The sequence below is a fragment of the Pyrus communis genome, chromosome 8 (assembly GCF_963583255.1).
Source record: "Pyrus communis chromosome 8, drPyrComm1.1, whole genome shotgun sequence".
NCBI lineage: Eukaryota > Viridiplantae > Streptophyta > Magnoliopsida > Rosales > Rosaceae > Pyrus > Pyrus communis.
Genome location: NC_084810.1, coordinates 21,582,521 through 21,607,425, shown reverse-complemented (window position 1 = coordinate 21,607,425; position 24,905 = coordinate 21,582,521). Strand labels below are relative to the sequence as shown.

The 24,905-nt window shown below is 36.5% G+C and overlaps 4 protein-coding genes across 4 annotated transcripts; 1 reads left to right on the top strand and 3 right to left on the bottom strand.

The window, feature by feature from the left end:
• The first annotated feature begins 5,383 nt into the window (after nucleotides 1-5,383).
• On the top strand, nucleotides 5,384-7,723 carry LOC137743721 (uncharacterized). Its single transcript, XM_068483667.1, has 5 exons — nucleotides 5,384-5,561; nucleotides 5,803-5,897; nucleotides 6,875-6,956; nucleotides 7,062-7,147; nucleotides 7,326-7,723. The coding sequence occupies exons 1-5, from the start codon at nucleotides 5,520-5,522 to the stop codon at nucleotides 7,579-7,581; spliced, it is 561 nt and encodes a 186-aa protein (XP_068339768.1). The 5' UTR covers nucleotides 5,384-5,519; the 3' UTR covers nucleotides 7,582-7,723.
• A 1,371-nt stretch (nucleotides 7,724-9,094) lies between these two features.
• On the bottom strand, nucleotides 9,095-11,579 carry LOC137743719 (scarecrow-like protein 11). The gene has a single exon (XM_068483665.1). The coding sequence runs from the start codon at nucleotides 11,440-11,442 to the stop codon at nucleotides 9,412-9,414; it is 2,031 nt and encodes a 676-aa protein (XP_068339766.1). The 5' UTR covers nucleotides 11,443-11,579; the 3' UTR covers nucleotides 9,095-9,411.
• An 8,018-nt stretch (nucleotides 11,580-19,597) lies between these two features.
• LOC137743718 (scarecrow-like protein 30) lies at nucleotides 19,598-21,882 on the bottom strand. Its single transcript, XM_068483663.1, has one exon. It carries the CDS (start codon nucleotides 21,730-21,732, stop codon nucleotides 19,693-19,695), a length of 2,040 nt encoding a protein of 679 aa, XP_068339764.1. The 5' UTR covers nucleotides 21,733-21,882; the 3' UTR covers nucleotides 19,598-19,692.
• A 546-nt stretch (nucleotides 21,883-22,428) lies between these two features.
• Nucleotides 22,429-24,740, bottom strand: LOC137743720 (scarecrow-like protein 30). Its single transcript, XM_068483666.1, has one exon. The coding sequence runs from the start codon at nucleotides 24,632-24,634 to the stop codon at nucleotides 22,619-22,621; it is 2,016 nt and encodes a 671-aa protein (XP_068339767.1). The 5' UTR covers nucleotides 24,635-24,740; the 3' UTR covers nucleotides 22,429-22,618.
• Nucleotides 24,741-24,905: the final 165 nt, after the last annotated feature.

Here is a 24,905-nt window from a genome sequence, read left to right as displayed (position 1 = left end):
AGAGAGAGAAGGGGGGAGGGGGGGTGGAAGGAACGAAAGGTTTTGATTTTTGTTTTTTAACTTTTTTTTATTATTTTAATATTGAAAAATATTAAATGATTTTTTTTTTTTAGTTTTTTTAATATTTTTTAAATTTTTTAATAGAAAATGGTGTGTGGATAAAGCCACGTCAGCATTTAACTGACAAATTAGCGGTATGCTAACAGAAGGTATAACATTGGCACAAATTTGTAAAATGAGGTACGACATTGTTAATTTTAAAAGATGAGTTATGAAAGTGTCGTGACACCAATAGTTGAGGTAGTTTTTTGTACTTTATCCTAAAAGAAAAGATAAAGAGTAATAGTTGTATAGTAAATAGATATTTTAAATGTTGTATTATATGTTGAATGTTGGATTATGATTTCTTGTTAAATGTTGAATTATATGTTTAAGATAAAGTTTATAAATAATTTTCTTTTAAAAATAAAGTCTATTTAGTAATTGACTTTTATGTGTTAAGAAAATTAAATTAATATCACATATAGTATTATACCATTTTTTGTCATTTCACACAGTCACAGCTGTTTTACATAAAAGTTTACCGAACACTATCATACTGTTTTTTTTCCAAAAGCACTTTTACAAAAAAGTTTACCAAACATTTTGCTGCTTTATTTCACAACTGCTTATTCTTATAACACAATAAAAATAATTTTTTTTCAAAACACAGTAATACCAAACCAGCCCTAAGTGCTTAATGAATGGCACTTTGGTTTCCGACGCCAGTTTTATGGTAGGCCGACACCAAAAATCGTCTCTTTAAATTTGGCGGACAAGAAATTTCAGGAGGTGGTGTCATTATCCAAGTTTCCAGAAACCAAAACATGTAAGGAGATAGTAATGGGAACCACTCGAAATTCTCTTTGTATCCTTCTTCGATACCTGTTGGAAAAGAGACGATATAATTACAATATTGTAATTATTGGAGTAAGCTCGTACAAATTCCTTCAGATCTCTGACTGTATAATGATCCTTACATTGTACCTATATCCATTTTAGAGAATGGTGAAGTTTTGATAAGTGACAGTTCAGGTCTGGTATTATACAATCCAAAAGAAAAGACAGTTAGGACTGTTCTCCAACTCGAGCATCGTGCTGATTGTGCACTTACGTATGTTGAGACCTTAGTTTCACCAGTAACCGGCATCTAATCCAAAGCTTGTGAGTTTTCATTTGCCTTCCTGATCTCTACCTAAATGGCATTATATTTGCAAATGAATTTGTTTCTAGTCTTTTGGCTTTGTATTTAGCTTCTTCCGTACGAAAGCTTTTAACTTGATGATTAACATTCAGTTTAATTTTTTGTATTTTTGCTGCTTGGTGTTTTAATTGTAACAATTACCAGCGGTGGAGTTAGAAATCAAAAGCAAGAGGGCTCTTTAAGCTGTATGGAAAAAATCAGAAGAAATATAGCAATATAATTAATTGAAGAAAAATAAACTCTTTTTTATTAGCATGGAAAATTTCAATCAAACAAGATGGAACTTCAAAATTTATATGAAAAATTTAGTATTGAGACGATTATATCATAAGAACAAACCTTGGTTACGAGGTTTGATAAAAATAAAAATAAAATTACCACATTGGTGGTCTTTCGATGAAGTTGTAGGTTCTTGTAAGGGCTTGAAATGTTTAGCTTGGTTACTACGACACTGTATAGACATTCTCTTATGGAACCCTAGCACTAGAATTGCCAAATTCCTACCACTAAAAACATGGAGTAACCGTTGACTATGACAATGCTGACTTGGTTTATGATCTCCGTGGGTGCTCGTTAAACGGAACTCTGCACTGGGTATATCCCTCAAGAATTGTCCGTTTTATTTGTTGTGCTTCAAAAGAGTGAGTATGATAGGAATTCATACTACCCTGTGTAATAAGTGCTTGTGAAAAGAATCTTGTTAGTATTTATTCAATTCAAAAGTATCGTTTTTATTTTCCATTTTCGTATAGTGTTTGTAACGGGTTCGAGTTGTGGTAAGTCTCTTTTCAAAGCAAGAGTAAAGGTGCCTACAATAGACGTTCTTCTCCGATCCTCGCAAAGTAGAGAGTCTTATTGGTTTGGGGTCACATTTTTGTGTAGTGTTTGTAGCAATTGAGGGAGGAAAGGGATAGATTCATTCAACGATTGGGCGTCAAACTTTTTCGTTCTTTTTTTTAATACGACTGATACAGGAAAGAGGTTCAAACCTAGAATTTTGGTTGTAAGCATCGATGATCTTAACCACTTGTGTTGAATTGAAATAGAGCATAGAAGGGTTGACAAACGTCAAATCTGATAATATAGTTTGAAATCTATCAATATTTTGGAATCCACTAAAAAATAGAAAATCTCTTAATTTGATCGACGATAATATGCTAAAGTTGTATGTTCTGAACTTGAAAATCTAATTAATAAAGGAAACAGAAGAATATCCTAACTTATATATTTGTTTTGATTTCTGTTATATATTTTGAGTTATTTTTCTCACAAACATATATTTTCTATGTTGAATGCTCAGATTTTTGAACCATTTATTTTATTTATTGATTGGAATTTGGATATATGCTGAACTGTGGTTGTGATATATTAATGTGCATTGTTATTTTATTTGTTAGGATGGACGGATCTAGTAGCCAATCTAGTACACCTATGGTCTCGGTATTAGGAAAACGAAAACAAACCCAACCTAGTGGTACCCTTCAACTAGGCACTCCCTCACCTCAAGATTATTTGCATAATGATTATTATGAAGATTGTTGGGATGATGATCCGGATATGGAGGAGGATATTGCATTAGAACAAATAGAAGAAGAGGGGGAAGAGGGGGAAGAGGGGGAAGAGGAAGTAGAAGAAGAAGAAGAAGTAGTGAGACAATGGGAGGGTCCTTCTCGGAAAAAGGGCAATAGGAGAAAGGGTCCAAGTCCGGCGTGGAATGATGCTAAGAGGGTAACGATCACCGATAATAATGGGGAGAAATCTTTCATGGCCGAATGCAAGCATTGCAAACTCTTAGTACCGGCACACCCTATAATTCATGGGACGACGGGAATTCTTAAGCATTTGAGGAAATGCCCGGGTTCTAGTCTCTTTGAGAATGTGGATCCGAAGCAACCTACATTGACACAAGCGAGGATGGGAGGTCCGGTTGTCACTCACACTTTCAATCAAAAAAGACTTGATAGGAGATGTGTGAGGTGGATTATAATAGCGGAGATGCCTTTTAGGGTGGTTGATCAAGAAGACTTTCGAGATTTTATTCGTGATTTGAATCCAAAATACAAACTTCCTAATAGGCATAAGGTGGCGGCGGCGGTTTTGGAGTTGTATGTTGAAGAGAAGGCTAAAATAAAAAGTGTGATTGAGGGGTTGAGAGTGAGCATTACAACCGACACTTGGACCTCAATTCAAATGATAAACTACATGGTCATCACGGCCCATTTTTTGGACACTAATTGGGGGTTGCATAAGAGGATCCTAAACTTTGTCCAAGTTACTTCTCATAAGGGTGATGATATTGGAAGATGTCTAGAGGTTTGCTTGAATGATTGGGGCATTGACAAGGTGTTTAGCATTACCGTTGACAATGCTAGTGCAAATGACACCGCCATTGCATACATGAAAAGAAGACTCAAGTCAAATGGTACTCTTTTACTTGACGGGGCTCACTTGCACATGAGGTGCGCTTGTCACATCCTCAATTTGATAGTTAAGGATGGAATGACGGAGCTTAGTTGTGAAATTGATGCCATAAGAAATTTAGTATTGAGACAAAAGCAAGAGGGGTCTTTAATTTTTTGTATTTTTATATTCAGTTTAAGAAATTTAGTATTAACATTCAGTTTAATTTTTTGTATTTTTGTTGCTTGGTGTTTTAATTGTAACAATTAGCAATGACGAAGTTAGAAATCAAAAGCAAGAGGGGTCTTTAAGCTGTATGGAAAAAATCAGATAAAATATAGCAATATAATTAATTGAAGAAAAATGAACTCTTTTTTATTAGCATGGAAAATTTCAATCAAACAAGATGGAACTTCAAAATTTATATGAAAAATTTAGTATTGAGACGATTATATCATAAGAACAAATCTTGGTTACGAGGTTTGATAAAAATAAAAATAAAATTACCACATTGGTGGTCTTTCGATGAAGTTGCAGGTTCTTGCAAGGGCTTGAAATGTTTAGCTTGGTTACTACGACATTGTATAGACATTCTCTTGTGGAACCCTAGCACTAGAATTGCCAAATTCCTACCACTAAAAACATGGAGTAACCGTTGACTATGACAATGCTGACTTGGTTTATGATCTCCGTGGGTGCTCGTTAAACGGAACTCTGCATTGGGTATATCCCTCAAGAATTGTCTGTTTTATTTGTTGTGCTTCAAAAGAGTGAGTATGATAGGAATTCATACTACCTTGTGTAATAAGTGCTTGTGAAAAGAATCTTGTTAGTATTTATTCAATTCAAAAGTATCGTTTTTATTTTCCATTTTCGTATAGTGTTTGTAATGGGTTCGAGTCGTGGTAAGCCTCTTTTCAAAGCAAGAGTAAAGGTGCCTACAATAGACGTTCTTCTCCGATCGTCGCAAAGTAGAGAGTCTTATTGGTTTGGGGTCACCTTTTTGTGTAGTGTTTGTAGCAATTGAGGGAGGCGAGGGATAGATTCATTCAACGATTGGGCGTCAAAGTTTTTCGTTCTTTTTTTTTTAATACGACTGATACAGGAAAGGGGTTCAAACCTAGAATTTTGGTTGTAAGCATCGATGATCTTAACCACTTGTGTTGAATTGAAATAGAGCATAGAAGGGTTGACAAACGTCAAATCTGATAATATAGTTTGAAATCTATCAATATTTTGGAATCCACTAAAAAATAGAAAAATCTCTTAATTTGATTGACGATAATATGCTAAAGTTGTATGTTCTGAACTTGAAAATCTAATTAATAAAGGAAACAGAAGAATATCCTAAGTAACAAAAAAATAAAAAAATCCCAAGTAACGGATGAGGATCTATCCGAATTTTTTTGTGGGGAACTTATCGTCTTCATTTATCGTACTCGACTACTCGTACGGTTAATTTTCGTCAGATACTAATAATTTAAAATAATTATTTACAGTAAAATAACAGACACGATAAAATGGTTATTGAAATCATCACATAAAAGATTCAGATAGGATTGTATTCCCTGAGTAACTAGTAAAAAGGAAACCAAATTCTTATGGAACATAGAAAGGAGAATTACCCCAAAAACCCTAAGCCCAAAAGAAGCCCATTACTAGAGAGGGTCAAATTTGTCCTTTCGTTCGGTAAATTTCCCATTCGTCCCCAAAAGATACCCTAGTTTCCTCCCTCTTTGCCTTCTCCTCCCTCAGTTGCAGAAGAAATAAAGGAAAGCTTTTTCCTTCACGGCGGAGCCTCCTCCAGAGAAATTCCAGCTTAAAGTTATCGCCTTCAGTTCTTAGTTGGATTGCATAGGAAAAAACCAGGGCTAATATGGCGAAGCGAGAGCTTTCCAGCACTCTCAGGAACTTAAAGGTAATAAGAAACGAAGAAATTTGAAATTTTTTTGGTTTTTCGATTAATTTTCGGTATTTATTTCTGTTTTAAATTATTATTTTGATAATCCCACTTGGAATTTGATATGGGTTTTGCTTAAATTCTTCTTGGGGACTTTTAATTTTAATTTTCATACTTTCTGATGCTGCTGTATTTAGATTTTCAGAGTAATTTGTTATAATGGGGTTGTATTATTAATTCTTTAGTGTAATTACTGTAGTTTATGCAAAGAGCAACTCAGAGAGAGGTGAAGAAAGAAGAAGATGCCAAACCTGCTGCAGATTTTGCTTTCCCTGCCCGTCAAATAAGAAAGTGGTAGATTTTCTTTCTCTTTGTTTCTTGTTCTAATGTTTATCTAAAGTTTGAGCTGTTTTGCCTATTGGATTACATTACTGAATAGAGTTTCAGTGTAGATCGTCGCTTCGTAATTGTTTGTTGTTTGATAGTTCGATGGGAAAGTTTATTTTGTGACCTAAGTCGGTGGAGTATCTGAGAAATTGAAGAAATTATGGATTTATTGGTATTGAAAAATTGGGTCTTAGGCAAGGTTCGGTGGGCTGGAGCCTAACGGCTAGGTAGGGCCTAGGCGGATTTAAGTAAATCTATTATATTTTGTGTAAATAGGTGTCCGTTTATACTTAAAATATATATAATTTCATCATAAACTGCAAGATAAAATGACATATTTATGAAGTATTGGGACATAATGAAAAAATTGGGAACAAGCGTATAATGTGTGTTCATTTAAGTATTCAACAAGTCTTTACAATTTATTGAAAAAAAAAAAATGCAAAATGAAAGCTATCTATTTTTTGTCTACGTGAGTCGCAACATAGTCGAGTGCCTAGGTGGGTCTGGGCTTAGGGGGTCTAGGCGGGCGCCTCAGCAGGTCTAGGCACCCTTTCTTAATTTTCAGACGCCTAGGCATTAATCGGGGCGGTGGCCAGCTGCCTAGCACCTATGCAGGGCTTAGGCAGCGCTAGGCGGGAATTTTTAGAACAATGGTCTTAGGAGAACCAGTTTGTAGAACCTAACTATAAGCTACAACTTTGAGTCTTCAAGGAGCTAGTTTTACATAATTAGCATTAATAAAGTTAACCCTTTTTGAGGTCCCTCAGTGTCGAGGCAAAGGCATTAATGTCTCAACGTGGAAGTGCAAAGGCCTCGATTAAGATAACTCCATGCATTGAACCGGAGACAATTACATCTGCCTGCTATAGTAATTCATTAGTTACACTACTCCATCTCCTTTTTTCTTAAATTTTACCTGCTTCATGTGGATGGCTGTGCAGTGTGGTCATAGTGGAAGGTGACCCTCAACCTGAAGCCATTAGGGGGCGGATGTCATTTCAAAGCTTCAATCCATCGATTGATGTGAGTAAAAGGTTCATTGACCTTAAGATTTCTAATAGGATTGGCCTCTTGTGTACTTATTGATTGGCTTTATTTTCACCTCACATAGAAGTGCTTTCATGATAGAAACTGAATCAAGTATCGGAAAACCCTGGTCAGCCTGCTGCCCCTGCCGCATCTTCTGGCGTTCAAAGTGAAAAAGTGTCATTTAGGTGGGTAATTTGAGATTTCATAACTCGAATTTTTTTTTTTTGGTTCTTTTGTCTTTTTTAAATGAAATTTTTTCGTCCATTTGTATTAAGGAGACTAAGAAATATATGTTGGCAGAAATATCTTCTAAAATTTGGCTTCTGCTCTCCTATCTTCTTTCTCCTATTTGCATTTCAACAGAGAAAATGGGTCCTCAATGGATGAAGCAGAGTGCTCAAATACTAATAAGTCAAACAGTAAGACTAATGGAGACCATAAAAGAAAACAGTCTGAAGCAGTTTCTGGGAAACAACATCCGAACAAGTCGCCCAAACTTAATAAAGGTGATCAGCAGCCGTCACCAAATACAAGTAAAGGTTCCTTCAGGAAACCAACGGGTAACAACCTGAACTGGAACGTTCTTAGACCATCAAAGGGTCAAAACAAAAGAGGTTGAGCATTAACTAGGTGATTCACTTATAGTTGTGTGTACTTAATTTTTGAATTGCTTTCAGGCCCTATCATTTGAATCTGTAATCCTGTTGTCAAATATTTAATGCTTGGTTCTCATAATTCAAATTTGTTAGATTTTAAGATGATCTGGTTTCTCTATTTTTAGTATAATAACGAGTTCTAGCTCCAATCTATGGTTATTGATATATTTCTCTTAAAGCTTCCTCATTTTATTTTGAACCTGCTATCCAATCAGTGATGCTAGGGTATTTTAGATGCAGGAAATTGTGGTTATTTGTTAGTATTTTTAACCTCTAGTGCTTAAGGCTAGTTTTTTTCGTATCTGCTTCCACGAGTTTGAAAAGTTAAATGCGCATAGCTATACCATTACTTATTACAGTCATGCTTTTAAAACATTGATTACAGTACTATGAGCTAGGCTTTTGGCATTCATGTTGCTTTGGTATCACAACCCATCCAGAACTCTTAAGTACCATTTTTTTTTTCGTAAGTTAATTTCGAATCAAGTTTTCCTTATTCCCCGAAGAGGGTAAGAGGCCGCTGATTAATGTGCCTTTCTTGGTTCATTTGTAACTTGAGGGGGAGTTCAGGATGCTGTAGTAGTAAAAGCATATTAGCATTACATCTAAAAAGGAGTGGGTGTCACCCAGCGCTCTTCGTCTGCATTAGTATCCTAATAGGGATTGTACATGACATTTATCTGTTAGTTTTTGGAATTGTGGAAGTTTATTAGTCCTGACTCATGCGTTGATATTATGTTTCAAATTCATAAATGGTCTTGGTTTAAGACAGAATATTTTCTTGTAAATCCTGTTTCAGCTAGTTGATTGATTTCTCATCCCTGTTGTTTACTACCCATCTTCGATGCATCGCAATGATTTGAGTACTATGATTCCTTGCAAAGTACAAATTTTTTCTTGGATGAGGCTTGAGCATTATATCATCACTTGACTTTGTAAATTTACGGGTGAAAGTATTCACCCTTTTTATTCTTCACTATCCCGTGGCTTTGCAGTATATGTTTACATTTTCCTGAAGGCTATTTTTGTGGAGTTGTCATGTGTGGACAATTTTTTGGGTTTAGGAGAGAATGGTAGCATTTTCTTAGGGCAAATGTAGGAAGTGAATATTTTGCGGGCTAGGGTTGAATTTTAGGCATCCGATTGGACTTCAGTCTTTAATTTTGTTAGAGATGTTTCGTTCTGTATTCGGCGCTGATTAAAGGGGTGCCATCTATTTCAATTCTTAGTGATGATTTTGATCAGCTGGTTATTCGGTTTCAGTGCTGGTTACATGTTTAGTTTTCGAACAAAAACGTAGAGTTTATAGCTTTGCGTGTTTGTTACTTTTTGTTTGTGGTTCAACGATTAGGTTACCGGCGTTACGATAAGATGCAAGGGGGAATTGTGGTGAAGATACTGTGGTTCCTAGGTTTATCAGCAGGTTTGGCACCCAGGAGAATACGTATGGTTCTCCGATGCATTTATCGATCGGTCTTCAAGACATAAAGATAGAACTTTCATTAAACTGGACTATTAGTACACCCAAATCAGATTGTAAGAGAGGGGATAGCTAACCTTAGCCACTCTACTAACTAGCACATAAGTTATAACTACATATCATGCTCGTAAGTTCTAAGCAGCACTACCTAATCTAAGCCCATAAAACTACTCTCCGGAAGTCCGAAAACCAGCAGAAATCGAGCTGACTGCTAGTGCGAAACACATTTCCGGCATTGCCTTCCATTTGATGCACAAGAAGCCAAACAGGTGCCCTTGTTACATCGAGGTTGCCGTAGCGCCTTTTGTAACTCTCAAACAGGTTTCCAGTACGAAATAGCATGGACTATCCTGCCCTTCCATCCCTGCAACACCCACATGCCATCTTCGTCGACGATGAAATCCTTATGGTAATCTCTCTTCACCATACTCCTGACTAACTTCAAGATCTCCTGGTCCGACGGTAACTGCCTGAACCCAGCTCTCTTGTTTCTAATCTGCCACTGCTTGTAAGTCTCCGGCCTTTCGACCCTCCTTGAACCCTCACATGCTATCACATTGATAGCATTTCTACCATACACTTCTCTCTCATAGAGCAGCCTATGTTGATCTTCTCGCGGCAAAGTCTCATCAAACATGTCGAACAGGGAAGAGAAATGGAAGAGCGCCTCCTTGAAGCGTGTGTCGAAGAAGGGTGCATTGTAGGATCCATTGACTACCCCATGGATGAATATATCCGGGTTAATTTCCCGGATCAGCTTCAGAACTGTATCCCTCGGACAGTCTGTCACTGTTTCATCGGGTAGGTTCTTTAGCCGGTACAAGCAATTAACTACAGTTAACTCATCTCTGTCGATTTTGATATCCTCATACCGAATTGTTTCCCAATTCTTTGCTATGGCAGTGTACTCGAACTGGACATTGAACCTCTTGCAGTAATTCTCTAGGCGGCGCCCTGTCTGTTCAACCCTTTCTGAAGGCCGAAAACCTGGTTGGGGAAACTCAACTCCAGTAATACGAAGCATGGGAGGTCCGCCATGTCTCTTGGAGAGGCCTTTGATGAGGCAAGGCCATTGGTAGCCATAGAGGACACCGAAATCAATGATGTGAAGCTTCGTCGCTTTCTCCGCTAGTTTCAGAATCGTTTTGTTAGCATATACATTCGACATCTTGTGGAAAGGGCAAGCCCTGATGTAAGTCTGGTAAGCTTTTAAGAGATCAGCAGCTGACATCTGACTGTTGGGAAGGGAATTGTAAGAGGGAATGACAGAACCCAAGCGCAGTTCGAGGCCATCTGCCAAGTAATGAGCTAATCTCTGCGTGCCATCGCCGTAGGGAGAAGAGTTCAGCCTTATCTGCTGGAGTAGTTCATTTGCATTCCTTCTGTCATAGCTTGCAACAGCTTGTGCACATTGAGTCAGCATCGACCATAAATCAACCATCCCTGCATTGTCGTCTGGCTTTTTCTTGCGTGTTTTCTTGCCCTTCGATCCTCTCGACTTCCCGTTGAGCTGCAACTTCTCGCTTTCCTGGGGAGAACAGGAGTTGGACTCTTGTTTGTCAATCTCACAGAGCAGTACCTTATCAAGCAGCTCCGGTAGTTCCATTTCGTCAGCATAAACCGCTGAAAGCTTGTTGCTCCTCCCGTCATCTACAGAATCCTCGTCTTCCCTCTGGCGATTCTTCTTGCTCCTTGATCCATTCTCCGAATTAAAACTCACATCCTTACCCAGCGGCTCCCTCGGCGCCATAACAAACGATGAGTTGTGTTCCAGATGCGCGATTTCACCGTCACCGCTCGAAACCAAAGGGTTTGGAATTTGGGCAGGAGAGGACTTGGAAACATCTTGAACACAATCCCAATCCGATCCAACCCAGTTTCCAGCAGCAACAGAGCCAGAACTGCTGTGATTACTGTCCTGGTTCGGGCTCTCAACATATCGATACACGGAATCAAGAAGTGGACCAGTTGAGAAGGGATTCTGCTCCTGAACAAGCACATCATGCAGTGATTTTTCAGCAGCTTGGAGGGCCAAACATTCGTGCAGCATGCAGGGCTTGTTCTCCAAGTATTCCTCTTCCTCCATAAGCATCTGACTTATGTACCTGAGAATTTCATTGGATGTGTCACCGCTGTCCGGAGAATCCACCTCCGAGCTCACGCCCGGCGACGAAGATAAATCACTAACAGGGTCTGGATTGACAAGGAAGAAACTGGGATCGGTGAAATCATGGTTGGCTTCAAACTCATGAACAAGATTGGGATTCGAGTAGGCCGGAATGGGGGCTTGCTCGAACACGAATTTGTTCATGGGACTTGGAAGTTCATCCAGAAAGGTATCCATAACCTAACAGGATTCAGAAGCAAATGAGAAATCTGAGTGAATGGAGACTAGGAAGAGTATGGACACATTGATATACATACATACATATATATATATATTAAAATAGCCGCCAACTTGGAATATTTAAGGGCTTCAACGAACAATGATGGATGTTCTATGATATCTTTAAAATAATAAAATAGGAACGGTGATGATTCTTATGAACAAAATATCTTGACCTGCTGCCAAAAGTTTTATCTGATCATACCTTCCAGGAAATGAGAAAGCTCACTTTTTTAAGTTTGGCTTAGATCACTTTGTACTATGGTCTAATAGTATTAATTTTCATTTGTAAATGAATGATCTTAGGTTCGATTCTCGTATAAAGGCGAATTTGAACCATATTATTGTTAGCCTATTGTAAGTCATAGCTCACTCCTTCATCCTATTAATGTAGATAATATTGTTTGCTCAAAAATAAAAAATCTAGCTTGGATTAATAGATTAATATGTCATCAAAATGGATCGATTTTGTTGGGAGGAAATTAGAAAATTTTATATAAATCCATTAACCTTTGGGTGCTTTAGATTTTGGCCCTTACAATTCATTATTTCTAGATAAAAACCCATCTATCTTTAAAGATCCAATTTAAGCCCAAATTTAAAATTTGCAAACATATAGGAACACTATTGACATATTAATACAATTTATTTACACTTATGCCACCCATAATTTAAAAAAAGTGTTTGCATTAACCGTATCTATGTCAAACTAGAAAAGTAGGTTTTTTTTTCTTTTCGTGATATATTTTGTAGCAATTTTATCCATATTAATTGGTAGGTAGATTAGTTTGTTCCAATTATTTAAAAAAAAATTACTACACCTATATTATATATTTTGAATCAAATAACATTCCTCTAACTTGTAGGTAAATTATTTTCTATGTATTGTTATATATGTTAGACATGTTTTGTTGTTGTATAAACATGAGTGGAACATAATATTGTTGATTTTATACATCAAACTGCATTTCTTTTGTTATAGGTAAATTATTTTCCATGTACAAGTACTTATGTTAGGCAAGTTTTGTTGTTGGTACATACAATATTTTGTATCATTGTGAAGAAAGATGTTACATTACACCCATGGTATAATTGTTGTAGGTAAATTATTGGAAATTAATTTGTAGTTAGGCAATGAACATTTTGCATCATTGGAAATGAACATTTCAAAGAGTAGGTAGGTAAATTAATTTGTTCTAATTATATAAAAAAAAATTACACTATACCTAGCTATACTTAATTTTTCCAATTATTAAAAAAATTTATACTACACCCAACCAAATAACATTTCTCTAACTTGTAGGTAAATTATTTTTCATGTATTGTTAGACATGTTAGACACGTTTTATTGTTGTATAAACATGGGTGTAACATAGTATTTTTAATACTATACATCGAACTACATTTCTTCTTAATATAGGTAAATTATTTCTTCTTTTTAATATACATCGAACTACATTTCTTCTTAATATACATTGAATTACACCCATGGTATAATTGTTCGTAGGTAAATTAATGTGCATGTAGATAATGAAATACAATGTTCTAATATATTAATAAAAAAAGGATAAATTCAAAAGTATTCAAGAGTAGGGTGAAAAAACTGAATCGAATAGTTTTATGAAAATTCAATACCTTTCTAAAAAATTAATATGCAATAAATTTTTAACATTAATGTCTTTTTTTTCTTCTTGTTGCAAAATCATTTACTATTTCCTTACAATTAATTGTCTACATCAAGTATGTAATAGGGGTATTTTAGGCATGTGAAAAATGTAAAATGTGTGAATTAATATGAAGTTAATGAATTTGCTTATGTGGATCCTAGTCATTGGGTTTTCTTTGAGTAAAAAAGTTATGTAGGGTTTTATATAAAGAAAATTGAGTTTGAAGGGCTAAAGTCATATTTTCACTTAACCTTTTTATACACCAAATTTAAATTTTAAATGTGCATTGATTTTTACCTTATTACATAATTACCATCAAGTACAAAATGAAATTAACAATAAAACTAAAATTTATCAATAAACCCAAACTCAATCATAAAACTCTACTATCACGCAAATTTTATGTTATGTTTACTCTAGCTAAAAACCTAAGATGCTCTTACCCAAAAAAAAAAAAAACAAATAAGAAGCTCGTTTTGATCTATACATGGTGATTTTGAAAATTTTGAATCCGCTAGCTAAGATATTAATCGATTTATGCAAGTTTTTGTTTTCATTTGGTTTCAATTTTTTAAGAATCCGGACGCCTGCAAAAATGACTTTAGCCAGGTAAAAGGAATACCAATTAAGTTGTTTTTTTTTTTTTTTCGTTTTCTTTCAAGTTTTTTTAGGGTCTAGGAGTGAAGGGTTTCAGCCATATGCGACTTTCCATGGACTGCGCATGCATGCTTTTCTGCAAGGTAGCCATGCGATTTTCCATAGTTGCAATAAGTGGCAGATCCAGAATTTTAGTATTGGATGGTCCCAATTTTATAGCAAAAAATAAACAATAAACAGACCAAAATAACATTGAAAAAATAAACGACAAAGTCATTACCATCTATATGTCTACCAAAATAAGAATGAGTACAACTACATAATGTATAACTCTGATCGTGAATGCAAGACTATCAAAACTTTTACGATTAACATATAGATAAACATTGTGTTGAACACTTGAGTGACAACTTCTTACAACATGCACTAATAAATACTGGCTGGAAGATTTGAGGAATCCCAAAGTATCCTTGCCAGTGAATGAGGATCCTCGTTAGATCATCTTTTTGAGAATTTTGATAATTTTTCAATCACATTCGTTCGTCGTATATCGTGCAGTCAGTTTTCGTCTACTACTGTTTATATTCAATTTAAAAAAAAAATTACAATAATTTTTTATCACACAATATATAATAAATGAATGTGATTAGAAAATCTTTAGAATCCCCACAAAAAAAAAAATCCGACCAGAATCCTCTCTTCCTGCCAGCAACCAAATGGGAAAGGTACATGGGAAAAGGCAAAAGGGTCAAAGGTAAAACGAAATGTTTACTTGAATGAGAGTGGGCCCACTTAATTTACTTTTTCCTTTTTATTAAAACCTCTAAATTGTTTTTTACCTGGGAATGATTAAAAACCGAATCACGTGGAGTCTAGAAAATGTCCAATCACAATAAGAAGAGCAGTCGGCAGTGCTTTAAAAACTTTTCTGTTATTGGCTTGGCTTGAAACGGTGCGTTTGGCCGAGTCATTTTAAAACAGAGTCCTCCTCTCTTTCTGGTGCTCGGTGGTTTCAATGGGCCTTTATCTGAGCTTGCGGGTGGTCCTGGTCCCTTAATAGATCCGCCTCTAGTTGCAACCGTGCATTTTTGTATCTGCATAATTTGTTTTCCTGTGAATTATCTTAATATTTGTTGTTAAGACGATTTCTTTTGTTTTCCTGATAATAAGCAATTATCAATGCACCTGCACTATTTTTCTTTTTGTTAAATTTTGATTATTATTAAAGAAAATTAGAGAGTTCAAAACTATTACAATAACTTAGTAGAGGAGAGAGTTTTAAACCTGAGATGTGTATGTGGAAACTCAATACTATATTCACTAAGATATTCGACCACATGCCAATGCACCTGCACTAATATCTGGTAATATGTTCATAATGTTTTCTCTGTAGGAGTATGATAGCTTAGCTTATAAGCCGTGAATCATTATGAATTTATACCAACACAAGGCGATTAATTAGTGCTTTTTTTTAGAAAAAAGTTTTGTTTTTGTTTTATGAAACTGTTCACTGTTGACATGGAATTTCGCGTAGTTTCTAGTTTTGTTCTTTAATTCATTGTGCAGATGAATTTCATATATTGTGAGCCCGATAAGTTTAAATGTTTAATGAATTTATGTGGTTTTTTTTTCTTCATATTTTTGAATGAGTGTAAAGATAAATTTAAATATTAAATTGAGTTTGTGAGAGTAGCTTAGGTAGTAAATTTAGATTTAAAAAGATATTAATAGTTTAATTAAAAATAATATGAGTGTCGAGGATGTAAAGAGAGGTTATGGGTGCAAATCAAATTTCCCAAGAATTTATTGGGCATATTTGAAAGTTCTTTTAAAATAATTAAAAACGCTTTTGGATCACCAAAAGTGCGTCCAATAGTGTTTGGCGGAAAAATTTAAACATGCTTCTGAGTTGAAAAACGCACTTGAAGTGCTTTCTAAAATAAGCACTTGAAGTGCTTTCTAAAATAAGCACTTGTTATGCGCTTCCTTCATATTGGTGTTTTTCCATATAACGCTTGCATTTTTCCTAATTTTTTTTTTTAAAAAGAAGCACATAGAACCGAGTTACAAACATTTAATACAAACTAGAATATGGAAGGTCATTAAACATGTAATAACCTATATTATATAAATCACCAATTCGTATTCTTCATTGTTTGTGCTTCGATTATGCTTGCGATGAACATGTGCCCCGTTTTGCTTGTGTCGCTAATTATACAATAAGTTGTATACAACTCACGGTTTAGTGTGTCCATTTTTTATTTATGCGCTACGGTTCTCTATTTGATTAAAAATATATAATCGGTTCTGTTTGCAAGTGTAATACAATCTATTTAGTATATATAAACACAAAAGCATCATGCTTTCTTTACCAGGTTGAATAATTCTTTATTTATGAGTATAATACCAGTTCATGATCAGATTATGTGAATCTGCATCAGAACTCAGGTGACTTAATTAGTGCGGTGGCTAATGAGTGATAACCCTAAAATAAATGGATTAGGTTAATAACAAAATGATTTGCATGTATTTTATGGTAAGAGTGGAATATTATTACAGTTCCTTTTAGCTTTTGCTTTCACTAGGTTATTAATTTAAGCTTTGATTGGCATCAGCAGAGAAAAGGTTAAACTTGATTGGACAAAGCTCTCATTGTTTAGTACTAATCAGATCAATAATGTTGTGTATTATGATGATTAATTAACAATAAAACATTAGTGATTATCTTTATACTTTTGTTGTTTGGGTTGGATAACCAGATACATCGGTATGTAAATGTGAGTAGGGTGGGGGGACCAAAGAATCCACGAGATGAATTGTTTTTGTTTTGTTTTCTTCTTCTTTTTTGATATTCATTGGGAGAAACATCGTTGTATCATGATGAAAGTTTGTTGTCTAGTTATATGAAACGTGATACAAATCGTTTTCATCGGAAGCATTTTTAATTTCAAACAGGGTAAAGTCTTTAACGCTACAGTATGAGACCACCAGCACAATTTGGAATACCATTATTTAAAGTAATGCTCTCTTGTTGAGCTTGCGTTCTCAAACAAATGTTTATATTGTCGTACTGTGAGCTTAAATATAGTGTCTTGTTATGTATTTATGGCAAATGTGTTATAAGCAACTGTTTATGGCCAAAAGCTCTTTCAAACATGCCCTAAGTTCTGGTGAAGAGACGAACAAGGTATCAACTTTTGGATTTTTTGTGTGGCCATTTTGATACAGACATCTTGTTTTAGAATGTCATAGATTAAACATCTCTTCCCTTTTTTTTTTTTTTTTCTGTAAAAAAAAAAAAACATCTCTTCCTTTTAAAAATTTGATTAAATATTTTTCCTACAATTTTTGGGACCAAATTTTATTTTATTTGAAGTTTATTCTTCACGTTTCTTTTTGTCAACTGTTCTTTCTTTGTTAACCATTTTATACTCCTATTATTAATGCATTTATTATTCATCTCTTTATGGTGATATCAAAATTTTTATTGTTTATTATTATATTTGTTTTAATAAATTAATTATAATGTTCCAAAATTGGTTATCAGGTACATAAACATAATATAGGTACGTTCGATTGTATGGTTGTTTGATTATATAAGTACGTTTGGTTACCAATAACATGTATATATTTGGTTTATGGTACATTTGAAACATAAACGAACCAAAAGTCGATACGTTTGTTATCAACGAATCATATATTTTAATTACTTTTTTTTACTATTAATGAGGAATTACTTTAATTAATTTTTATAGAAAAAGTAGGGAGTTTTAATTAAACACTCATTATATTGTTCACTTTTAACGTTAAAGACATTTTAAACCTAAAAAGTCACTCATGGTACAATTCACTTGCACCTTTATTTTATCATTTTAATTAAAACTAAAATTTTTGAGGAATTTTAGTTAGTTTTCCTATAAAAGTAAGCATCGGAATTCAAGAGATTGGGGAAATAACATACTTTTACACTAATGACATGTAATTTGAAAATAGAAAAATAGTGATGTGGCAAGTGGTGAAAGCTTCTTAATCAAATCTTAAATAGGAACTAATTCAATACTAAATTAGACTGTACATTGTGTGACTTAACTAAACTTCATTTTCCCCTAATGTAAAAGTATCGATGTATTAAAAAAAATGCAAGAAAATCTAATTTCTCCTATTTTTCGCACTAGAGTCACGAGGCTATGGGACACATGACACACTAGGAGATCCAATATATATGGCCTCTTTCTAGACTTTTAGTCAGACAAATGTTTATATTATTATATATTGAATACAAATGACACATTCAAACAAAAATCAACCTAATCAATAGATTAAATTCACAGTCTAATAACATAAGTATTGTTTTTTTAAACCAAACAGTCTAGCAAGGCAATGTTTCTCCTACCATATAATCATGCATAAACTATGTGCTGTACTGAAGCCAAAGATGGCTTCTTCTAAACCATGTGCGTTATCCATGATATGGTGCAGTGGGCGGCTACCTTTAAGATAGGGTCTTGGTCTTTTTTTTTTGTTTTTACAGATCGCCTACTAAGAGAAATTGTTGGTAGCGGAATTCAAATTTAGACCTTAACTTAGTGGGAAAAAGAAAAAAAAACATTTTTACCAACTCAACCATCCCTAATTGGCAATTTGTCTTTACAATTTATTAGAATGGGCCAGATTCATCCAATTTGATGTGTATCTATCTATACCTAAAGACAAAAGATATGGTTGGTTGTTTTCCAACCAGAACAGTCTCTTGAATTTTCAGAGAAGGGCCTTGACTTTTGATATATATGGTTTGACTCATATGCATGGAGATTAGAATATTTCTCATCGCTATTTTTGTTTCTTTGTTTGCCCGACAAGGAAACAATACAAGGAACAAAATAGCAGAAGCAAACCCGGATAAGAATCTTGAAGTTTGACTCAGTCCTCTACACCTTGTTTCTCAAGCGTTTAGTCTAAACTCTCTCTCTCTCTCTCTCTCTCTCTCTCTCTCTCTCACTTGAATGGTATGCATTGTACATTAGGTTGAAAGACTGTCAATGATGCATAGCAGTTATCGCGACAGTCCTATTCGGCTAGCTTCTTGAAGGTTACAAGTTGAATGTGTGTATGTAGTAAAATCATGATTTTGACTGCATAATATTTAGTTTTGAGTTCATCACTTCTCGCTTTGATTCGTTGGTTGAAGTTCTTAAATCTGTTGAGCCGTATTAAAAGTTTTCGTCATGTTTAATCCCTGATTCCTACGTAACTAGTGAGTTAGAAGTTACATGGTGCCCATTGTTGAATTATAAGCAGCGAGTTGATTAGTATTAGTGAATAAGCCATGTGTTTAATTGTGTATTCACTTGTGCTTAATATTGCCAAGTATAAAATTCAAATATGTAAGATCATGAGTGCCATGTGTAATGATCCTAGTTATTAACTAAATGAGTGGCTGAGATCTGTTTCCAGCGAGAGAGAGAGATAGAGAGAGATCCAGCTTAAGTGTTTCTAACGGTATTATTCCCTTTTTACACAACTTGTGTGGGAGCGAGAGAAGCAATCACTGAGAATAATATTTCCTCAGTAATTTGCAGAGACAGAAGCAACCATTTCCTCTCCCTTGTGCATTCATCTCTCTTCGATTCCTTCTTCCAAAATATCAATCAACTGAGCTATATTTCAATCAACACTTACACCCATAATCTGCAATTAGGTTGCGCAGCCAAGTAGCCGCGCTTAGGGTTTTCCGACTAAATTCTTACAAGCAGCATTTTGATCAGAGAAGTTTGTCAAGAAGCTGAAATGAATAAAGGAAACTTAACAAATGAACTCATAAACCATGACTACACGCAGTGCACATAATATAGACAACTCGAAAACTCGAGAACAAAAAGATTACAGATTTTATTACTCATCCACGACTGTAAAAAAATGTGGCCTAGATAACATGATCCAGCAACTAAGCAGGTTTCCAGAAAGCAAGACCGAAGATGATTCTGCCTTTCCATCCCTGAAGCATCCAATCGCCATCTTCATCTATTCGAAAATCATCATGATAATGCATTGCCTTGAGCATAATCTTCACTCTTTTCAAGAGCTCCTGGTCTAACGGCACCTGCTTGAACCCAGCCCGATGATATCTAACCTGCCACTGCTTGTATGTCTCGGGCCTTTCAACTCGTTCCAGTCCTTCACACGCGACGACATTCATTATGTCTTTGCCATATATTGCCTTTTCAAACATCATCCGCTGCTCATCTTCGCGAGGAATAGTGGCCTCAAACATATCAAACATAGCAGAGAAGTGGTAGAGTGCCTCTTTGAACCGTGTGACAAAGAAGGGTGAATTGTATGTCCCGTTGACAACTCCGTGAATGAAAAGGTCCGGATTAATTCTTCTGATCAACTTTAGGACAAGGTCCCTCGGACTGCTCACCACCACGGTTTCATCAGGTATGTGCTTTAACCGATGCATGCAGTTAACCACAGTTAGCTCATTTCTGTCAATTTTAAGATCCTCAAGTTGGATAGTCTCCCATTTCTGTGCAAAGACCTTGTACTCAAACTGGACATTAAATCTTGCAGCATATTTTTTCAAGCGACGCCCCGTCTCCTCAACTCTTTCTGTCGGTCGAAAACCTGGTTGGGGAAGCTCAATTGCTGTCAAACGTATACTAGGAGGTCCACCATTTCTCTCCGAGAGGCGTTGGATAAGGCAAGGCCATTGGAAACCATACGAAATACCGAAATCAACAATGTGAAGCCTTGTTGCTTTTTCAGCTAGTTTAATAATTGTCCTGTTGGAAAAGAAGTGTAACATATGCTTGAAAGGGCAATAATTAACATACATCTGGTGGGCTTTTAGGATTTCAGCGGCTGGTGTCTGTATACTCAGAAGAGGTGAATATGATGGGATTCTGGCTCCCACCAAGCGCGCCTCTAGGCCATCAGCAAAGTAATGAGCTAATCTCTCGGTTGCATCACCAGAGGGGGAAGAGTGCTTCCTTATCTGCTTCAGTAGTTCACTCGCACTTCGTTGGTCATAGCTTGCCGTGGCCTGTGCACATTGAGTTAGCAGGGTGCTAATATCCACAACTTCCTGGTAGTTATTCTGTTTCTTCAAGCGTGTTGTTTTAGACCCTTTTGACTGTTTTTTAGGCTGCAACTTCTCACTTCCCTCACTGCTCAAAGGTTTGTCACGAATACAAGACGCATGCGTATGATTCACATGACAGAGTAATACCCTATCAAACATTTCTTGTGGCTCAGTGTCGTCGCCTAAAGCAGCTGACTGCTTGTTGCTTCTCCCTCCATCTGCATAATCACCATCCTCCCTTTGATGATTCTTCTTTCCCTTCAATCTGTTTGCTGAGATGTTGCCATCATTCTCTGGCTCTGGTGCGGAATTCCTCCTCAGTGTGTTATCGGCCAGGGGAACTAATTGGTACCTCTCCAAGTCAATGATTCCATGTTTCAGGTTTGGAACGAGATTTCCTGCCTCCCCAACTCCTCCAAAATTCCCAGAAGTTGAGTTTGAAACCAAAAGGGTTTCTGAAGAATCGAAAACTGAGTCTGCCTTAGCAGCCATAGAATCATTACTGCTATAACTCTGTGAGGAATCATCATCTGAGTGCTCAAAGCTTTGGTACACCGGATGAGGCGGTTGGTCAGGCGAAGGAGGATCCTTCGGATTAAGGACATCATAGAAAGATTTCTCAGCAGCTTGGAGGGCCAAACAGTTCTGCAACATGCAAGGCTTATCCTCCAAATCTTCTTCCAGAAGAATATCACTTATGTACTTGATCACAGAATGATTATAGTCACTCATGTCAAAAGAATCTCCATCTGATCCCGGGTTCGAAAACCCGGAATCAGTTGGATGCTCCGGGGTTGTTGGAAGGAGAAGTGGATTGGTGGGTTCATGATTCACTTGGAATTGAGTAGAACCAAATTGGAAGTTTTTCATGGGACTTGAGAATCTTTCAAAAAGGGTATCCATAAAAACAACCAATTTAGCAGAAACTGGTCAGATTTATCAGGTTTTTCCAGAAAACCCAATTGAGATATTGGAATCTTGAAACCGATGGCCAAGAAAAGTTGGGGAAAACAAGAAAGTGATATAATTTCAATCTTATATTATGCAATTCACTCACAAAATAAGATATCAATCCAATTGGGTAAGTGAGAAATACTCAGAAATATATACAGATTTGTGGTTGTGGAACATCATCCAACAGGTTATGAACAGAATCAAGATTTGAACAAACAAAATTGACAATTCTCAGAGTACCTCTTGGTCTTTTGAGCTGCAGAATACTTCACACCTGAGAAAAATGCAACAGTGAATTAGAAAATTTGATTGCAGGTATATACAAACATTATATATATACATATGTAGTGATTATCCTTTGTTTCAGTCTTTATTCTTTAACTCTTAAAGTCAGTCAAAGTCAACAGCCACCCACCTGCCTTTGTGTCTGTATGTGGAATTTATGGGATTTGCGTTGGATGCTTGCTCTATACATCAACACTTTCTTTCAAGACAATTCGCATTTTTTGTTCGAACTGGTCGTATCGTTTGTCAAATAAACTACAATTCTTACCATAAGTGGTAAGTCATACTTATTATCAAACTTATTTGTCATATGCGTGCTACACCAATATTATGGCGTAACTAGTGCATCGAATATACACGTAGTAAATTATACGAAATTGGTATACAAATGATACGAAATTGATATACAAATTATAGGCAATTGATAAGAAATTTGATCAAGCTCCATAGGCAGAGATGGATAAGAGAAAATTAAGAGTGAACAAGAAGCTATAAGATATATTAATAATTCAAAGAGAATACAAATCTTGGCAACCACATTGTGAAACTCCTAAGCAGGTTTCAAAGCACAAAGTGCCATGACAATTCTTCCTTTCCATCCCTGCAGCATCCAGTGGCCATCTTCATCGATTCGAAAATCGTTGTGATAACGCATCAACTTCAGCATAGCTTTCACCTTCCTCATGAGCTCCTGGTCTAGCGGCACCTGCTTGAACCCTGCCCGCTGATACCTAACCTGCCAATGCTTGTATGTCTCCGGCCTTTCAACTCGTTCGAGCCCCTCGCATGCTACAACATTCATTATGTCTCTACCATATATTGCTCCTTCAAACATCAGCCGGTGTTCATCTTCGCGAGGAATAGTGGCCTCAAACATATCAAACAGCGAAGAGTAATGGAAGAGTGCTTCTCTGAACCGCTTGACAAAGAAGGGCGAATTATATGTCCCATTGACAACTCCGTGAAGGAAAAGGTCTGGATTTATTTTCTTGATCAAGTTAAGGACAGTGTCTCTCGGACTGCTCATCACGACTGTTTCATCAGGTATGTGCCTTAATCGGCGCATACAGTTAACAACAGTCAGCTCACTCCTGTCAACTTTAAGATCCTCAAATCGGATAGTTTCCCATTTCTGAGCAATGACATTATACTCAAATGGGACAACGAATCTCTTAGCATATTTTTCCAAGCGACGCATTGTCTCTTCAACCCTTTCAGTAGGTCGAAAACCTGGTTGGGGGAGCTCAATTGCTGTGATACGAAGATTAGGAGGTCCACCACATCTCTCGGAGAGGCGTTGGATCAGGCATGGCCATTGGAAACCATAAGAAATACCAAAATCAATAATGTGAAGCCTCGTAGCACTTTCCGCCAGTTTCATTATTGTTCTATTGGCGAAGAAGTACAACATCTTCGTGAAAGGGCATGAAGTAATATACACCCGGTGAGCTTTTAAGATTTCGGTAGCTGGTGTCTGCGGGCTTAAAAGAGGAGAATATGAGGGGGTTCTGGAGCCAGCCAACCGCGCCTCTAGGGCGTTAGCAAAGTAATAAGCTAATCTCTCGGTTGCCTCACCACAGGGAGAAGAGTGCTGCCTTATCTTCTTGATTAGTTCACTCGCAGTTCGCTGGTCATAGCTTGCCACAGCTTGTGCGCATTGAGTCAGCATTGTGCACAAATCAACTAATTCCCTGTTCTTATTCTTTGTCTTCGATCGTGCTGCTTTAGAAACTTTTGGTTGCTTGTTGCACTTCAACTTCCCACTTCCACTTTTGACAGACTGATCATCAGAACAAGACTCAAACGCATGCCTCGCATCCTTATAGAGCAAAACCTCATCAAACATTTCTTGTGGCTCGGGGCCATCAGCAGAAGCAGCGGACTGTTTGTTGCTTCTCCCTTCTTCCGTATAATCGCCATCCTCCCTCAGGTGATTTTTCTTTGACTTCAATCTATATGTTGAGTTGTAGGCATCCGATGAAGACTCAACCGGACAAGATTGGACATGAGAGGTTTCTGAACCCGAAACCGAGTCTGTCCTAGCAGCAACACAGCCAATACTACCATGGTAACACTCTGTGAAATCATCATCTGAGTTCTCAAAGCTTCGGTCCACCGGAAGAGGGGATTGGCTGGACGAACGACCCTTCGGATTAAGAACATCATAGAAAGATTTCTCAGCAGCTTGGAGGGCCAAGCAGTCCTGCAACATGCAGGGCTTACCCTCCAAATCTTCTTCCAAAAGAATATCGCTTATGTACTTGAGCACAGGATGATTGCAAACACTAATATCAAAAGTATCTCCATCTGAACCCGAGCTCGAAAACCCGGATTCACTTGGATGGTCTGGGTTGGGCGGAAGGAAAAGTGTATTGGTGGGTTCATGGTTCACTTGGAATCCATTTACAGGAATCTGGGAAGATCTCGAATCACTGGGATTGTGGTCCAAGTTTGTTGGAAGAAAAATTGGATTGGTGGATCCATGATTTCCAAGATTTTGATTAGATCCATGACCAACAGTGAATCTTTCCATGGGAACATAAAATCTTTCAAAAAGGGTATCCATAAAAGAATTAATTTAGCAGTAACTTGTCTGGTTTCTTAGATTTGAAGAACCTCAGCAGTGGTGTTGGAATTTTGGAACTGATGACTAGGAAGCTTTGGAAAGGACTGCAGCTAATTGAGAGAGAGAGAGAGAGAGAGAGAGAAATATCAGCCAGTAGATTATGAACAGAAATAAGATTAATCAAGAAAAAAAAAAAATATTGAATGAAAGCTGAAACTCTTTGTAAACCTGCCCATAAGTTGGTTAAAGTAGTGTGCTCACTTCTCGTACT

Bases quoted from the DNA above. Each gene is read 5' to 3' on its own strand.
- LOC137743718 (XM_068483663.1), bottom strand. From the start codon at position 21,732: ATGGATACCCTTTTTGAAAGATTCTCAAGTCCCATGAAAAACTTCCAA.
- LOC137743720 (XM_068483666.1), bottom strand. From the start codon at position 24,634: ATGGATACCCTTTTTGAAAGATTTTATGTTCCCATGGAAAGATTCACT.
- LOC137743721 (XM_068483667.1), top strand. From the start codon at position 5,520: ATGGCGAAGCGAGAGCTTTCCAGCACTCTCAGGAACTTAAAG. The intron at 5,898-6,874 runs GTAGATTTTCTT...ATGGCTGTGCAG, and splicing joins GCCCGTCAAATAAGAAAGTG to TGTGGTCATAGTGGAAGGTG. The intron at 6,957-7,061 runs GTGAGTAAAAGG...CTTTCATGATAG, and splicing joins GCTTCAATCCATCGATTGAT to AAACTGAATCAAGTATCGGA.
- LOC137743719 (XM_068483665.1), bottom strand. From the start codon at position 11,442: ATGGATACCTTTCTGGATGAACTTCCAAGTCCCATGAACAAATTCGTG.